This window comes from Tarenaya hassleriana, unplaced genomic scaffold (assembly GCF_000463585.1).
Source record: "Tarenaya hassleriana unplaced genomic scaffold, ASM46358v1 Cleome19, whole genome shotgun sequence".
Lineage (NCBI taxonomy): Eukaryota > Viridiplantae > Streptophyta > Magnoliopsida > Brassicales > Cleomaceae > Tarenaya > Tarenaya hassleriana.
In genome coordinates, this window is record NW_010965304.1 from 628643 (window position 1) to 646072 (window position 17430).

At 35.6% G+C, this 17430-nt stretch overlaps 3 protein-coding genes across 5 annotated transcripts; 1 reads left to right on the plus strand and 2 right to left on the minus strand.

The window, feature by feature from the left end:
• Positions 1–1337: 1337 nt before the first annotated feature.
• Positions 1338–2992, minus strand: LOC104810848 (fasciclin-like arabinogalactan protein 12). Its single transcript, XM_010537291.2, has 2 exons — positions 2421–2992; positions 1338–1652 (listed from the first exon to the last, which is right to left on the minus strand). The coding sequence occupies exons 1-2, from the start codon at positions 2937–2939 to the stop codon at positions 1434–1436; spliced, it is 738 nt and encodes a 245-aa protein (XP_010535593.1). The 5' UTR covers positions 2940–2992; the 3' UTR covers positions 1338–1433.
• Positions 2993–4935: 1943 nt separating this feature from the next.
• On the minus strand, positions 4936–6393 carry LOC104810849. The gene is made up of 2 exons (XM_010537293.2): positions 6002–6393; positions 4936–5827 (listed from the first exon to the last, which is right to left on the minus strand). The coding sequence occupies exons 1-2, from the start codon at positions 6294–6296 to the stop codon at positions 5085–5087; spliced, it is 1038 nt and encodes a 345-aa protein (XP_010535595.1). The 5' UTR covers positions 6297–6393; the 3' UTR covers positions 4936–5084.
• A 4505-nt stretch (positions 6394–10898) lies between these two features.
• Positions 10899–15882, plus strand: LOC104810850 (serine/threonine-protein kinase GRIK2). Of its 3 annotated transcripts, XM_010537295.1 has the most exons (14): positions 10899–11058; positions 11568–11851; positions 12505–12886; positions 13013–13087; positions 13557–13601; positions 13791–13865; positions 14016–14103; positions 14236–14360; positions 14465–14560; positions 14658–14724; positions 14799–14914; positions 15037–15115; positions 15389–15560; positions 15637–15882. In XM_010537295.1, the coding sequence occupies exons 3-13, from the start codon at positions 12569–12571 to the stop codon at positions 15556–15558; spliced, it is 1254 nt and encodes a 417-aa protein (XP_010535597.1). In that variant the 5' UTR covers positions 10899–11058; positions 11568–11851; positions 12505–12568; the 3' UTR covers positions 15559–15560; positions 15637–15882. The 3 variants fall into 3 exon arrangements, with proteins under 3 accessions (XP_010535597.1, XP_010535596.1, XP_010535598.1); XM_010537294.1 differs by having other exon boundaries at positions 15389–15882; XM_010537296.1 differs by lacking the exon at positions 11568–11851 and having other exon boundaries at positions 15389–15882.
• The last annotated feature ends 1548 nt before the right edge of the window (positions 15883–17430 follow it).

Sequence of the window (17430 nt, forward strand, 5' to 3'; positions counted from 1 at the left end):
GGGGCGTGGCCCGCCGGATCCGCCGGATCAGGACCCAGTAACATGCTAAGGTTCTACACCGACGAAACTCCGGGCTTGAAGATCTCTCCGACGGTCGTTCTCGTCATGAGCCTCTGCTTCATCGGCTTTGTCACCGCTCTCCACGTCTTCGGCAAGCTCTACCGCCACAAATCCGGATCCGATGCCTGACCCGGCCGACCCGACCCGGTTAACTTTTGGAGGGGTGATTGTACTGGGTTTTCCGGTCTTGTTATCGGAGATTTCGCCGGGTTTTTTCTACTTTTTTTCTGGAATGATTTTGGGTTTGTTTGATGATCCATGTAAATCGCTTACTGTTGAATAAAACGTGTTAGTTTTCGCAATTGGGTCTTCGTCGAATCTAATTTCATGTGAGAGGCCATGGATGATGGAACTGGATTTGGAGGTGATGATGGGGAGAAAAATTTAGAAAGTGAGGAGTCAAACAAAAAAAGAAAACAACTAGAATCGGTTTAGCTCGGTTTAGGATCGATTTGGTTCGGTTTAGTAAATATCTTGGGACGTGGGATTAAAATTGAAAACATTTTAATACTCCGAAAAATAATATCTTTTGTAATTGAGATTTGAACAGAATAATATTCTTAAATATTTGTTGGCTTTCATGGAAATTCAATTTAGATCTAAGATTTTAAAAAAAAAGTAAATTTACAATTTGAATCAACATGTAATAAAATTATGACTTATAATTTATCTATTATTTTTTGTGGCACATACAGTATCGTGTTTGATAAATTAACTATCAATGTCTCAAATTGCAGTTGGCTGGGGTTGGTTATACTTATTAATTGCTTTAGTTATATGATATTGAAATAATATTTAAGTATGATACTATTTTAATATTTGTAATGGACCGCTATTCACATATGACATGTCGTGATGAGTCAGATCTCAAGCGTTGTAATTAGTCGTTCACGGGTTGTACCGTCAGAAGTGTATGTATCGATCGACATAAGCATTCAATATGATATGAAGGGCAAAAAAATGTTCAAGAAACTCCTGGATCTGATTATTACTTATATGACATTTGAGTTATCTTACGAAATTAAATTACATTCCGTTTTATTTCTTTTTATGGAACATACTTTATTTGGGGATTAAGATTCATAGACAGAATCATATCGTGCTACGGACAGTCTTGTAATTATAATAAAAATTATTAAATGAAGATATTTTAATGGTTACTATAATTATCAAAGAATTGCCATTAGAATTAGAAAAAATTGAATCTTTAATGGAGAAGAAAATCACATTAAAAAATTCACTCACATGAAAAAAAAAACTTCGAATAATAACGAGAGTAAGTACCAATGAATCAAAACATTAAAAAAAAAGATTAACACGGAATTTCAGGCACAAAATAACAAAAGGAATCACTCTTTATGATCCAATTCTCATCACAAATAGAACCATACAATAAGAAATCCAATGAAGACGGAAAACGACGACGTATCACGAAAAGAACCAACGAGACGAAGAGCAAAGGAGGCATCGGCCGGAGAGTCTTCGTCGGGACTTTCCTCGGGACCCTTCTTCTTCTTCGACTTCGCCGGCGCTGGCGCCGGCGCCGGAGGGCGAGGATCGAACACCTGTTGAGGCCGCAATACCTGGTCGACCTGTGTATGTATATATACATACATTCATCAGTGTGTATTTGAATGTTAATTATGTGGCTAATTTTTCACTCATAAATTATGGGAAAACTGGGTTCAAATCCTCGAAACGTCATATGAACAGTCAAAGATTAAACCAAGCTAAACCGGTTTTACATTCTGATATGTGTTTTAGTGGATAATCCAAATCTTCGAAGTGTCACGTGAAACTTCGATGATTAAACCGCACCCATTAAACCGGAGTAAACCGGGATTATATATAATAATATGTGCATTAGTGGATAGTTACATGTAGTTTATACGGGCCGGTCGTGGATGACTGTATTGAGATTTTGAGAGATAGAAATGTCAATGAGAACAGTGTAATATTTTTTTTAAAAAAACTTTAGAAGATGGTGGATTCAAAATCATGTATTGGCATGTATTATGATTCAAAATTAATCCTTATACTTACATTTAAAATTCATGATACATTAATTAATGGCTAATTTCTTACTCGCAAATTATGAAAAAATCATTCGGGACCGGTCAATGAGCTAAACCAAGCTAAACCACGCACGCTAAACCAAATGAAATCAGCGTAGACCGGATTTAATTCTAATATGTTCATTAATGGAAATTCTATATATAGTTATAAGCTAATGACCGTTCGTGTATGATTGTATGGAGATCTTGAGAGCTATAGTTCTATATAAGATCATGGGTTCAAAATCCAAATTATATTTTTTGAAAAAATTTACCGGAGAGAAAAAAAAATAATAATAAAAGAACCTGGTAAATAGCGAGCTGGCCGTCGCTGTAAACGTTGCCGGAGACGGTGGTGTTGGTGAGCCCCGACGTGATATTTACGGAGCTGCCATTGGTCGTGACGTTCAACGGAAAATGCCCGTCGGCGGAATCTCCGGCCTGGGTCCGGAGAGGGTTGCTCACCGTCTGGAAGTTGGAGGAGGATATGAACGTGGGTATGACGTGGAACTGAACCAGCTCGGTCTGCTGCTCGTCCGTGAGCGAGTTCAAGGTCCCTGACTTCAGCACCGAGAAGGCCGAGTCACTCGGCGCGAAGATCGTTATCCCGTTGTCGGAATTGTTCAGTTGTCCGTACAGCTGGTTCGCCACTCCGGTGGCTTTCAACAGGCGTATGAAGACAGTGAACTGTCCCGCCTTTTCCAGGATCTTTGTCACGTTTGTGGGCCCTGGAGGCGCCGGAGCCGCCGCCGGAGCCGACTGAGCTAGGGTTCCGGTGACGGAGGCGAGGAGAAGGAGGAGGACGGTGGCCGGAGAAGCTTCCATGGCCGAAGTATATATAGTAACCCAAGTGGCTAAGTGTTTTTTTGTGTGTGAAATAGAGGAAGAGTGAGGGTTTTATAAGTGAGTTTTTCAGGTGAGGGAATAATTTTTTTTTTAACAGCACAACTAAAAAATCTAATAATTATTAATAAATCATGATTTGTATTTTGGAAAATCATGATTTATGATTCGTTGATTAAAGATTTAATATATCTGCATGCTATGACCTTGAGATGGCTACTTATTAACAGCATTAATAATATAAATAAATAAAAGACATAACTTTATTGATAATTCTTCAGATCTTGTGTGGTATGATAATGGAAAGAGCAACTTGCTACTTTGCTTGTAAAATAAGAAAAATAAAAAATAAATTTAGCAACTTTGATGTGTGGTGGGCTCTATTTTCAACCCTTAAGCTGTAAATCAATTGAAAACTTCTTCTTTTTTATAAAAAAAATATTTGATATCGGTTTAATATTTTTATTTTTATATGGGTCGAAACCTTATTCCAATAGTTTTAACGATATTGTAATATTCATTTTTAAAATAGTTCATTTTTTATTTGGATCTTCTTTTGGTATTGTTTTGATATTTTTAAGAAAATTTATAGTAGATCATATATATATATATAGGTCTCTTATCGTCTTGCTATATAGAAAAAAATGTACTGCAAAATTATATCTATCGTTTAAAAATAAGAAAAAAATTATTTCGGGTAGATTTTTTAAATAAAAATTACAGATGAAATTGAGCACTTTGTTGGTGAAACAGTTTGCGTTTCCTTTTGCCAATACCCTAAGGAAACAAAGATTATGTCTGCAGTTTTCCTGATAGGTACAATCACCACCAATCATAATATTATATAATATATATATATATATATATGAGTATATGAATGCTTATATATATATATATGTGTGAGAGAGAGAATGAATTATTCAAAATTGATAAAATGATTAAGAAAATAAATAAAAATAGACAAAAGATAGACTGTAAATCGTCTAAGAAGTTGCAAGTAGGGGTGGACGTTTCGGGAAGCGGTTCGGGTTCGGGACGGAATGAATCGGTTCGGTTCTTTCGGTTTTATAAAAATAGGTACCAATCGGGTTTTTTATTGTATTCGGTTCGGTTCGGTTTCGGTATCGGTTCGGTTCGGTTCCGAGTTTTATTAAAAAAATGATAGATTTTCTTTTAAAATATTCGGTTTTTCAGGATTTTTAAAGTTCGGTTCGGTTCAGTTCGGTTCCGGAAAAATTTGATTCTCTAAAAATGGTATATTCGGGAAATAACAGCGATTTCGGGTCGGGAAAAATACCGTTTTAACGGTTCGGTTCAGTCCGGTTCCAAAAAATCGAACCGAAACGCTCAGCCCTAGTTGCAAGTGTGGTAGAGATTTGGATGGTGGGTGTAATGAAAATAACAGTGTCACCTTATTATGATGTTTACGCCTTTTACCCTGTTTTGATTTGACAGATTTGCCTCTATATAATATTTACTATTATTACATCCTTTTTCTAATGTTTTATTATTTTATTTTACTCTTAAGATAAAATTTTGAGACTAATTTAACGATATTCATGATAATGATCTAATCTCCTGAATATATTGAAAGTCATTACATGCTTTAATGAGGTCACTTCAACCGGATTCTATAAATCTAAATGGTCCATATATGAATAGTTATTGAATATTTCAAGGGTATTTTCTTTAAATGTTCCTCTGGAAGACCCTTTTGTGTAACCGGAAGATAAACCCGATTAAACCGGAATTGGTTTAGTTGGTCAAACCAAGATGATCCTGCAGATGCCCTGCGCTCATTCCATTTGGATTTTCCCGCAAGAAAGCACAATAAGCAACAGAAGGATCTCTTTTATGTACCATAGCCATGTTTCTTGCGTTTCAAGAAACCGTTATACAACTCTCATCCTGGGTTTGCAGGTTTCTTGCGTTCCAAGAAACCTAATATTAACGATGGACAAATTTAAGATATCCTTTTTATTATGTATTTCATCCACAATACAATACAATACAATACAAACTTTTGACGAGGCGAAACAAACGACAAATATTTTCGTTAACGATACAAAAACCGGATTTAGACAATTGATTAAACTTAATGGATCGACAAAACAGCGATTTTTATAATCAGTACTGAGCCGTTCCGTCTTCACTGAGGCTACTCAGAGTGGTTTTTCCTCGGAACCTGCATAAATTGCAGACAGGCGAAAACAGCGAAGGAGCTTCATACTTGTCTTCGCCGCCCATCATCGGCATTGGAACGCCGACCTTGACAGGGCTGACGTAGCCCGGCCGATACGTTTTTCCCAGAACGCCCTCGACTTTGTCGCTCAGATCGAAGAACTTGAACTGGGTCTCGAGATGGGCGAAAGCGTCGTTGTCCGGCAGCTGGTAGTTGTGAACTCTGTCTTCTTCGCTTCCGATTGGTCTTACCTTGACATCCATCTGAACAAGCCCTGAAACCGTGACTCTAACGTTGTTTGTCTCGTCAGTTCTCTCCACCACGATCTCGCGTTCTTCCAGATCGACCCTCCATTCTGCTTCTCCGTCTGTAGGGACTGTAACTTCTTTCCCGTCAAATCTCACGACGAGGGCATCGACGGAATCTTCCCAGTATTGAACCTTCTTGGCCGCGATGACGAGGCTGTTGTTGTCGAACATGACGTTGAAGGCCTGAACCCATGTGAAGTCTCTGGTTCTTCCAGCGGGTCTTGTCCCGATGAAATGAGCGTTGATCTGGAGGTTGTCGTCTGAAACAATCGCAAAGTTTCCGTCTTTCTTTCCATGGAAGTAGAACATCACTCCATCACCTCCGACGAATCTCGGGTCGTAACACAAAGATCCGTACCCATTACAGTTAGCTTTTCTCCCTGTTCAGACACACATACCAAACACCATATTAGCTCACAAGATCCGTAACCATGAAAATGGCGCAAAAAAGTTCAAGAAGATGTCTGAAAATGTATGCCCGCAAGGTCTATGCATGGTCCAAAATGTTCAAGAAAACGCGATCATGATAGACAGACGTTGAAACACAGACATACATTTGCAGGTGACTTCACATTTGCTGCTGCAATCGGCGAAGCAACCTTTCTGTCTTCTGTTCTTCTTAGGCTTCCTTTCCGGGCACTCGGCCGGGCAAGTGAGGATCTTCTGGTTGCAAGCTCCTCTCGCCTGGCAGAGAACTCGTTCCCGGCCCGAAGCCAGAGGAGATAACACCGTGTAGTGCGTAGAAGCAGCGTCATGAGGCGATTTCTTCTTGTACTGATCTTTCGCTGAAACCGCTCCTTGTGCCAAAGCCCACACAAGAACTATGAAAACCGCGAAAACCCTCGACATAATTTCTCGATTCAGATGAACCCTCAGAGTGTATATATGCAAGTGTGTGTATATGTGTACGTAATGCCCTGTTCAGGAACACTTACAGACACTTTTGTTTCTGTGATTTCGAATGATATAGATGAGGGAAGGAGAAGAGCGGCTTATATAGGTGGGGGAGGAAGCTGAAAATAAGCAGCGAGAAACGGCTGAATTAACGATTTGGATCTTCTCTCGCTTCACGTGCTCAAGTCTATGAAGAGACAGCTTTTTTTTTTTTGGTAATACCAATAGATTTAGATTTGACCTAATTTATTTTATAAAAAAAAATAATGTCTAAATCTGAAAAAAAAGTCAGCTCAATAACACGGGGGAGAGACAAATATTATACAAAAGGAAATGTTACGTAAAAGCTTCTGAAAATTGCAGAATGTTGTGTTATATTCTGATATATATATATATATGTATATATATTGGTACCATGATTTTAGATTCACGTTTGCATAAAATTGCTTTTGGAAACTAGGGTTTTGAAAATGAAACGCGTACACACATCGTTACACGTTTTGTTGTATTGTATATAAATTCGAATTTTTCGAAATGGTCGGCTTCGCTTTTGATTTATTATCATTGGAAGAAATCCGAACAAGTTGTCATAATAAACTAAACCAACTTTATTTGTGTTCATTTCGAAGTTTTTTTTTTTATAAAATTTTACCGACGTGGAAACCTCAACAATACGAAATGGGTTTTTTTTTTATGACAAGTTGTGTTCCATACATGAAATGATAATCAATGCGTGTAATTACATATGTGTTATTGTATTTGGATTTTTTTTTCGTGTTTAAGAATAAGACTATGCTTAAAATCACATTTAAATTACATGCATGCCTTCCCATATATACGAATATATTGAGAATGATGGAGAATTGAATTTACATAGCTTTTTTTTTGTTTTTTTTAATTAAAAAATCTAAACTATATTAATGCTGTAAACTTCGTCACAAATTCAAAATTCAAACAAATTTTAAAAAAATAAATGTAAATTTAAATTCTCCATAAATTTCAATAAATATATTATAAATACAGGTGCTTCTAACATTTGTCTATATTTCATTTTGAATGATTTACCATATCATATATTATATTCAATGCTCGTTTTATCTTTCATGTAACCGCAAAGCTACAAACGCATTATTGGCATTTGTAATTAATTTGGGATCATTTCGACCAAAATCATAAACGATACCCATCAAAGTCGGTCGTCCTTATTATAGAAATACTTTAGTAATGTTATTTAATCAGTCTATTGTCTATTTTAAAAATATATAATTCATGAAAATATGATTTGAATTATATTTATATACATAGAAACATGCCAACATATACCACGAAAACGAGAAAAAAAAAACACACAATTAACTACAAAATTACAATTTTTTTTTTGCTTTATGGCTGTTTCCATAAAATTTCTCAACCGTAACAAGAGAAATTTGCATGACCAATTTACAATTAGAAACTCCATATCTAAAGTTATTGCAAATTTAGACTAGGGTTTATTTCATTTTTAAGCAACCCACTAATTTCTCTCTCTATATCCAACAATGGAATTGTGTGATATTTTAAAGAGAGTCGGCTAAGTCTTAGGAAATCGCCCTATAATTCCACGTGTAGTCCATGCATGCATATATATATATATATATATAATGGTGCATTGAAGTCATGTATGTTCATGTGACGTGAAACGTAATTTAATGTCCTTGGAGTTGGATCACATGAAACTCCACCTAGAAAAATGCGCCTTTTTAGATTATTAAAGATTGATTTTATAGTTTAATTGTATTTAGCTCCTAAATTGAAGCCAAAGCCTAGTCGAAGTGGTCTTGAACTTTGAAGCATCTCCAGGCTGTTTCTTGATACCCATAAAAACACTTGCTTCCGAGGAAATTCAGATCAAACCTTTTTAAATTCAAATCCATATTCCACAGATATGCATACTAAGTGTATATATATATATATATGTGTGTGTGTGTGTGTGTATACATATTGAAATAGTGCAATTTGCAAAAACTTTTGTCTTTTTATCCCCCTGGTTTCTTTCTGATTGTGATTCTTGAACTATGACCCAATTGTTTTCTTGGATAGAAATGTGCATAAAACATGGCACTACAAGAAACAAGAATATAAGATTTAACTGGCTATATATATATATATATATATATTCCCCTGTCCATTATTTTATTTTCACAAAATACAATAGAAATATATAATAATAAAACAAAATCATCAAAACGTTGAATTCACCATGAACGGATAGCTAGCTATGTAAATCTCCAGCATTTGGTCGTTTTCTTCTCAGGCAATTGCAGAATGTGGTCGAGGCTTTGAACCTGCGCGGGCTCTGCATGTCGGAGGATGATGTCCGAATACTCGTCGTCTCCGGCCATTATGAGCATCCTCCTCTCCATGAGGTCACTGCTGAGATCGAATAACTTGAATGAGCAAATGACTCATTCTCAGGCGACTGCTCGTTACTAAGAGATATAGAGAAAATTCGAGAAGATTATATAATATTTACCCAACATCTTGTGGGCGAGTGGTCAGCAGATAGGTGCAAAGTACTCAGAGGTTGGCGGTTCGATTCCTGGTTGGGGAGGGGTTTTCACATGGGCTGCCCCGGTCCTCTGGGAGATGTAGTTGGGCCAAAGGCCCAGTGAACTTCCGGATTATCAAAAAAAAAAAAAAATTTATCCGAAATTTCGGATATCAACTCGCGGGTCGGACACATATACTCGAATCTTCTCTTCTCTTCTGCTGTCCCAAACAACCATTCCGTTCTTTGGTGTGTTGTGACATGGTCCAACAATGGCGAGGAAAAGTATGTGTGTATATATATATATAGATAGATAGTGAGAAACATATGGAGATTAAGAGCGGGGTTTGACTTTTAGCATGTTATATGTCTTTGCTTCCTCCAGAGAAAGAAGATGACTCTTTGAGTTCATGTTAAGGCTTAAAGATCAAAACTTTGGAACCAAAAATATAAAAAAAAATAAATATAAAATCATAAACTAACATTTGAAAATTTTAATGTATCTCATGTTGCCGTGGTACGCAAGCAAATGATAGTTTGAAAGTGAAGATGCTTTGCATAAATCCCCCATATTCACAGACCTTTTCCCACCCTGCAAGTTTGGACCTTTTCCGGATATCAAAGAGAAACTAACTAAATCACGAGTAAACCGGAATTTTCTTGACCGGCCGGTTTATTGTCGGTTAAGGTCCAAGTAATAACCAAACCATTCCAAACTAAACCAGTTCAAAACCGATTTCCAAATCGAACCTATTCACACCTGTCACGCTGATATGAACCAATCAGATATTTTCAGTATGATGCATAATCTCAAACTTAGTGTACAAACCTTTTAATTGGTAGTGGTTTTCAGGTATAACTTACCGTGGCAGAGCTGCAGACACATGGGCAGTGGGTGTTACTTTGTATTGTATGATATTGGGACAGTACCCATTTCTCGGTGAGAGCCTTCAGGATACTTATGACAAGGTGAGAGCGCAAAAGCTGAACTTAGATCCTGGATGGGTTTTATACCGCATTTCTCGAGGATCTATCTGAATTCTGAAATCTGTAACACGCCCTTTTTTCGTTTTGGGCATTTTCTTTGACAGATTGTTCATAATCCTTTGATAATTCCTGATGGACTGAATCCACTTCTGAGAAGCTTGATCGAAGGTCTTCTCTGCAAAGGTGAGTTTTATAGTCAGTTTTTGTAGTAAAGTTTAGACCTTTATATATATATATATATTATTTTTAGATTATGTAATATTCTGATTAGTTTTTTTTTGGTTTAAAATATTTTGATTAGTTTATGTTATAGAACAAATTTTTATTTTTCATTTTATCGCGAGTTGGTTATTTCTTAAAAAAACAAACAAACTCAGTTCTATTAACATTTTCCGACTCTTTAATCGTGTATCGAAATAATAAACGTAATTAATGTGAAAATCTTTTTTATAATGTTCTACTATTATTATAATCATCATATCATAACTATAGGTATGAGTTATTATTCTTCTATAATATAACCTACCATAGCTACATTTCTAAATATGATAAAATCACCTTAACATATATATATATATAAAGTTTTTTTTAGTGATCGAATAATATCGATGAACAAATATAGAAAACCGACATAGAAATGTTTATCTCCGGTCGTTATTTTTTAGATTTATATGATTAATGCACGTAAACGATCGATAATAGGATTTGATAAAATCACCCAATATTCGAATCCCGAATAATCTTATTTTGAGATTGAATTTCGCAAATTACATTACACTTAAAATCGGATTCCACAATCTTAGGATCGGAATAATTAGATCTCTAGATTATAATTACTCACTGATAATTTCGGTGTTACAAACGAAAATATAAAATAATATATTTTTTAAAACTGTTTAATATTATTTCAAGAATAATTTTGATATTTACAAAAAAAAATAGTTTGTAAAGAAATAGTTTTAATAAAAGGGCTTTTGTTTTTGTTTTTGCAGAGAGCGCTATATATAACATTATAACTGCATGTAACGAAACCTTTAAAAAAAACTCAAAACTAAAAAAAAAAAGATACGGAAGGGGAGAGAGAAGTTATTTTGATGTTATTCTAAAGCACGACGCCTTCGAACCCTAGCTCGCGGCAAATTCTCTCTCCCAATTTTCCGTCTTCCTCTGTTCGGATCAAATTCCAAATTCGAATCGATCGATGTAAGATTATTGTTTGCATTGTTGATTAGGGTTTGTTTTGGATTCTGGGTTTTCTATTTTGGTTCTCATCGCCGAAGATGTCATATGATTTAGAACAAGTTTTTTTTTTTGGTGTGCAATCGATTTCGAAATTAGGGTTATTTTTTTTTGTTTAGAAAGCATCAGGTTTGCTCTATGGATTCTATCTATAATAGAAGCCATGGCTGTATAGCTTTTTGAAGGTCAGTGGACTTTTGTTCTTCTTCTCGCCTTCGACGTTTCTCGTCGATATATATGTATTTTGTGTGGAATTTTGGTTCCAATTCGATTTTCCTTTTCCTTATTCGCATGTGATGTCATGATTGGGATAGAAAATAGTAGAAAAGATATGTTCTTTTCTGCCAGAAATTTCGATCTTATCTTTAATGTGATTTCTCATCTTCTTTGATATATTTATTGTTGAAAGGTTTTATTTGTATTAGGTTTTGGTTTATGTAGTTAATTGAATGAAAATTTGTCTCCTTTTGCAGAAATTCCCCGCTCATCCTTGTTTTATTCGTGGCTATTGGAGTTGTCGTTCGATTTAATAATTGGGGATATACATTCAACGTTTGGCTTTTGAGGAGGAGAAAAGGGTGTCCAAGAGTTGAGATTTCTAAAAATATATTTGTTATAGAGTGGATCTTCAAGGATGCTGCGTTTAAGCTTTAGTAGCTTTAATATTTCGAGTTGTTTTGTTCATCTGGCTGAGTGGCATCCTTTGGAATAACGAAGCTTATCGGGCTTTGAAGCCCTCGAAACCTGTTTTTGCAGAGTAAGATTTTGATTGGTGTTTGTTCTTCTAGAGCTTCTAATTTTGATTTTAGAGTTGCTGATGTTAGTGCAATGGTTGTTTGTGAATGATTTATGGGGAAAACCTGGTGAACTGTAGAGTATTAGGATGATTTATACTGAAATCGACATCATAATGGTTGCTTGAAGTTTCTAGGAGTCATAACCATAGAAGAGAAATTACATGAGGGACAATTAAGGTGGTTTGGACACGTAAAACGTAGACCGCTAGATGCTTCAGTTAGAAAATTAGAGAGTATAAGGATGGAAGTGAAGAAACGAGGAAGGGGTAGACCTAGACTTACTTGGGAACGAGTCATTAGAAATGATTTGGATATGTTGCAAATATCGGAGAATATGACGCAAACCCGAAATGAATGGAAAAGAAGAGTTTATACGACCGACCCCAAATAAACTTGGGATTAAGGCGATGTTGTTGTTGTTACTGTTGTTGGGTTTTTGCTTGTAGTAGGGTTGGGTTGTGAGATGCTTGTTTGTCCAATTCTTGTTCTTGGGTGATTTTGATTCATCTGGTTTTGTCTGCTTGCTCCTGGGATAGGTTTTATCTGTGTTGTAGGATGGATTATTTTTGTGTACTCAAGCCATGATGTTGATTGTTAATCCAATGTATTACAGGCTCCAGATTTGTTAGCTTCAGCAGTTGGGATTTTTCATTAGCAGATTTTTTTTGGAGTAGACGATGTTTCGTGATAGCTTTTCATTTATCCAAGCAATGGGATGCTTTGGGTGCTTAGGGTGCTCGAGGAGAACCCGTCGATCATCTAAGCCCTATATGAATAAAAATCACGGGCTGTCCCAGGATCTTTTGATAGATGATCATCTACGGGATTACGATGATACGTATTCATGTGATAGTGATGAAACTAGCAATGCCCAAGAAGTGGAGCAGCAGAACCGTTCGAAGCGCTCCGAGGAAATCTTGAAATTTAGATTAAATAATGGGCTGATCTGTAGGCAGTGTCCAGTGAAGGAAACAAATAAACTTATCCGCGGGGAGGTAGATGGCTTCTTGTATTCGCATATAATGTGCTTTGCCAAGCAAGTTCATTTTTTCCCTCTGAATTCAAGTCTCTTTTTGTTTGATGATGCAACTGTGTTTGTTTATTTCTTATTTGAGTTTCAGGATGAAAATGGAAACAAGATGATCAATGAGTATGTTCGCGAGTGTAAAATTGGATCCGGTAGCTATGGCAAAGTGGTAAGGATGGATTACATACAATGTTATCACCCCCTCGATTTCTTGAAACAGATGCTGAAATATATCTCACGAAACTAATTCCTTATGAACACGTTTAGCTGTCTGTTGTGTGGTAGAAAAGCATAGGAGCCTGTCCTTACCGAGTTTTGAAAATGAAAGGATGAAAATTTAGGAAAGTTGTGATCCTCATTGTGGTCACTTCCTCTTCCCGAGCAATTTTGGATTTTATAGTGGTTTCTGTTTCAAACATACCTCACTATCATTTGCAAACTTAGTAATTTTTTTATTTATTTCATTATCACAGTTTCTGAACACACATCCGTACTAAAAAAATTCTGTAAATGAGAACATATAAACACATCTATGTATATCATTTCTATGCATGCATTTTGCATGCTCAACCTGTTCTTCGAGCAAACACATCCTAGGTTTCTGGGTTTGGTAACATTATTCTTTGCATGTACTCCAGGTTCTATATCGAAGCACTGTAGATGGCAAGCATTATGCTATCAAGGTATATTCTTGTTCTTTTTCCTAGTACCACTGGAAAGCTTTTTGTTTTGTCTGCTTTTGTGATGTTATTCCATTTGAACTATAATTTCCAGTCATTATAGTATGGATAGTGCAGATTATGTTAAATAATATTTCTTTAATTTATATCCTCCCTCCTTGTATTATGGTGATTTTATACTCCGGTTGCCAGGCATTTCACAAGTCGCATTTACTTAAGCTACGGGTTGCACCTTCAGAAACGGCTATGGGCGATGTTCTCCGCGAGGTACCATTTCTTTTTAGCTTTATTATTTTGGAAAGAAAAACTCAGGAAAAAAAATTCTGAAGCCGCATTTGTTTTGTGTTGTTTGAGAATGATGATAATCCTGTATATATGCTTTCATTTGTTTACACATCATTGAATCTCACTATTCAGGTTATGATCATGAAAATGCTGGAGCATCCAAATATTGTTAATCTCCTTGAAGTGATTGATGACCCCGAGACTGATCATTTCTACATGGGTATTTATTTTTCCTTTCCCCCCCTTTTTTTTTGTTATTTCATGTGAATTTTCTTCCCTTTTGGCCAAGTTCATCTCATGTGAGAACTTAGTTTTTTTATGGTTATGTCTTTTTCTCCCTTCCCTTTTTTAGTCCTCGAATATGTTGATGGAAAATGGGCTTATGACGAATCTGGACCACCGGGTGCTGTTGGAGAGGAAACTGCTAGAAAGTACTTGCGAGACGTAGTTGCTGGCCTGATGTATCTTCATGCTCATGTATATGACCTCCATTGTCTATTTTCTTACTTCATCCGCATCTTTTGATTTTCCTGATTACCGCCATGACTCTCGATGTCTTATGTTGCTCGATGCTTAAACAGAACATTATTCACGGGGATATTAAACCTGACAATCTACTGGTTACTAGCACTGGAACAGTGAAGATTGGAGACTTCAGCGTCAGCCAAGCCTTTGAGGTAGTAATAAAGCCAAAACCTAATCTTAATCTTACCTCATCCCCATCAGTTTCGTGATATATAAGCAAATGTGAATGTGAATTCTCTTGACCCACAGGATGATAAGGATGAACTCCGCCGATCTCCAGGGACTCCTGTTTTCACTGCTCCAGAGTGTTGCATAGGTTTGGCTTCTTTTCAGTATGATGCATAATCTCAAACTTAGTGTACAAACCTTTTAATTGGTAGTGGTTTTCAGGTATAACTTACCGTGGCAGAGCTGCAGACACATGGGCAGTGGGTGTTACTTTGTATTGTATGATATTGGGACAGTACCCATTTCTCGGTGAGAGCCTTCAGGATACTTATGACAAGGTGAGAGCGCAAAAGCTGAACTTAGATCCTGGATGGGTTTTATACCGCATTTCTCGAGGATCTATCTGAATTCTGAAATCTGTAACACGCCCTTTTTTCGTTTTGGGCATTTTCTTTGACAGATTGTTCATAATCCTTTGATAATTCCTGATGGACTGAATCCACTTCTGAGAAGCTTGATCGAAGGTCTTCTCTGCAAAGGTGAGTTTTATAGTCAGTTTTTGTAGTAAAGTTTAGACCTTTAGGTGACCGAATAGCATGAAAAAGAGAACCAAACAACAGATGAATTGGGGAAACTTCATTTGACCCGAAAGATCTAACTTTTCCGGGCAAGTCCTGGGTTTTGTCATGATGCGAAACTCGATTGCTGTAATAGCGAACTTTCGAGTATATTTCCGCCTTCTGGGTTTACATACCAGCGAAAAAGATATTGTGATCGTTGAAAGGGCTGAATTCATTTCATATGGCATGCAGATCCGAAACAGAGGATGACACTGAAAGATGTGTCGGAGCATCCATGGGTCATCGATAAAGACGGACGAATTCCCGAGTACTTGTGCTGGTGCAAACGCAATTCCGCTCGAGGGACTGAATCAGAATCCAACGGGATCGAGACCCTAATCGAAATCTCGGATTCCAACTGAAGGTAAAAAAAAGCTTGGTTGGATGATCGTCCGAAAACTGTCTTGTGGTTTCACCAGAGCAAAGCTTATGACATGTAGGGTTAGTTCTCTGTGTCAACGGTTACGTAATATGCAAGTTACCCAGGAGGAGAATCACGCGGGAGAGGAGTTTGCCCCTTTTTTTTTTAATGAATTAGGGTTCTTTTGTTTATGTTTTTTTGCTGGCCACTGCTTAAGCTATACAAGTTTTGATACTATATGATTTTCTTCTTTTTTGGGTGTTTTTAGGGACGAGTTATTTCTCCTTCATAAGTTTTTTGTGCGTACAAAATCACGTTTATGTTTCGTTATCCTCTTTTATAACAAATTTGTGAGGGATATTTTATTTTATATAAAATCGAAAGGACTCGAATGTATAATAGTTTGTAGTATATAGCCAACCTAAAATTGAGTATGAAAAAATGAATGAAAATGATTTTTTAATATATATATATATATTTTTTTTATAAAAATCAAATTTTAATCGAAATTAAATAGAATGATGGATATTGTTGGTCGATGTAAAACCGAATTGAAATGAATATTTTAGTTATTGTCAATGGATCAGAAGAGATTCTTTTTTCTTTTGTTTTTAAATTTTTTTAATCTAATATATATAGGGATTCAATGTCGAGAACAACAAATTATCACCAATCTATAGAATAAGATTGATTAAACCATTACAAATATGATATGATATTTTGTGTTTTATTTTAATAAAAGATGGTGCATAATTATAATAATTTATACATATAGAATATCTATGTACGCGTAGGAGGAGATCATTCAAACCCAGTTCCGTTTCTTGACTCTTTCTCGGCGGCCGAAACCGTTTTGGTCAAAATGGTCAAACCACCGTATTGAGTTTGACCAAACTTTAATTGTATAGTTAATCCTGTATTAATCTCTTAAACTAGGGATTAACAAAATGAACCCAAACATGGAATTCAAGAAGATAAGATAAATTTATTCGCCCGATTTGCCAAAAACAAAACACTAAGCACAATAAATAATATAACTCCGAATCACCCAAAAATATGTAAATTAACATACAAGATTTGATTCCAAACTTAAGTTATTATGATCTTTTGTTTAAATATAAATTGGTCGAATAATTTGTTATTATTGTGTTTCTTATACAATCCGAATTTATATAGAAGCATTATGTAATGATCCAATCAACATATTTAATTATAATAAAATTTGTAATATTAACTAATACATTATCTTACATTCAAACTCAATTAGAGAAAAATAGAAAACGTGATTAGAAACGCAAAACCTCTAATCTCAGATTTAAATGTATACAAACTAGTATTAATTTTTTATTTTAATTATTAAAAAATATGAAAGAGGGGGTTGTGTGAGATAATCACGTGCATTAAGATTCTGGGTTAAGGGATAATCACGAGGCTCATGCTGGTGGCATTAATGTAATTAATTGGGTCAAACCTTTTGGCGCCGCAAGGAACAGTCAATTCTTTTCCCCTTCGCCATCTTTTTCTTTAGTTTTACTATTTTGAGCCTTCTATTTTTCACTAATTGCATAAAAACCCAACACGTACCGGATAATTTATTAGGAGAGAAATAACTTTATTTCCTATTTTTAATAATAATTTTAAATTTAATTTAATAAACCGTATATCCAATTAATTTTTATATTAAATTCAACATATTATTGATTAATATATTTTTGTGATTCATTTTATTTTTACAACGAAGCAAAATAGAAATATCCAAAATCATTATTACCCTTAGTATTTGAGTTTTTCTTCTATACAAATTATTAATTTCATTTATTATGTCACTGATATCATGGGCCCGTAACATCAACATACTCCAATTGTTAGTTTA

Coding starts and splice junctions, on each gene's coding strand:
- LOC104810849 (XM_010537293.2), bottom strand. CDS start 6,296: ATGTCGAGGGTTTTCGCGGTTTTCATAGTTCTTGTGTGGGCTTTGGCA. Junction 5,828..6,001: donor ATGTGAAGTCACCTGCAAAT/GTATGTCTGTGT, acceptor GTGTCTGAACAG/GGAGAAAAGCTAACTGTAAT.
- LOC104810848 (XM_010537291.2), bottom strand. CDS start 2,939: ATGGAAGCTTCTCCGGCCACCGTCCTCCTCCTTCTCCTCGCCTCCGTC. Junction 1,653..2,420: donor GCCAGCTCGCTATTTACCAG/GTTCTTTTATTA, acceptor ATACATACACAG/GTCGACCAGGTATTGCGGCC.
- LOC104810850 (XM_010537294.1), top strand. CDS start 12,569: ATGTTTCGTGATAGCTTTTCATTTATCCAAGCAATGGGATGCTTTGGG. Junction 12,887..13,012: donor ATAAACTTATCCGCGGGGAG/GTAGATGGCTTC, acceptor TTTGAGTTTCAG/GATGAAAATGGAAACAAGAT. Junction 14,915..15,036: donor TTCAGGATACTTATGACAAG/GTGAGAGCGCAA, acceptor TTTCTTTGACAG/ATTGTTCATAATCCTTTGAT.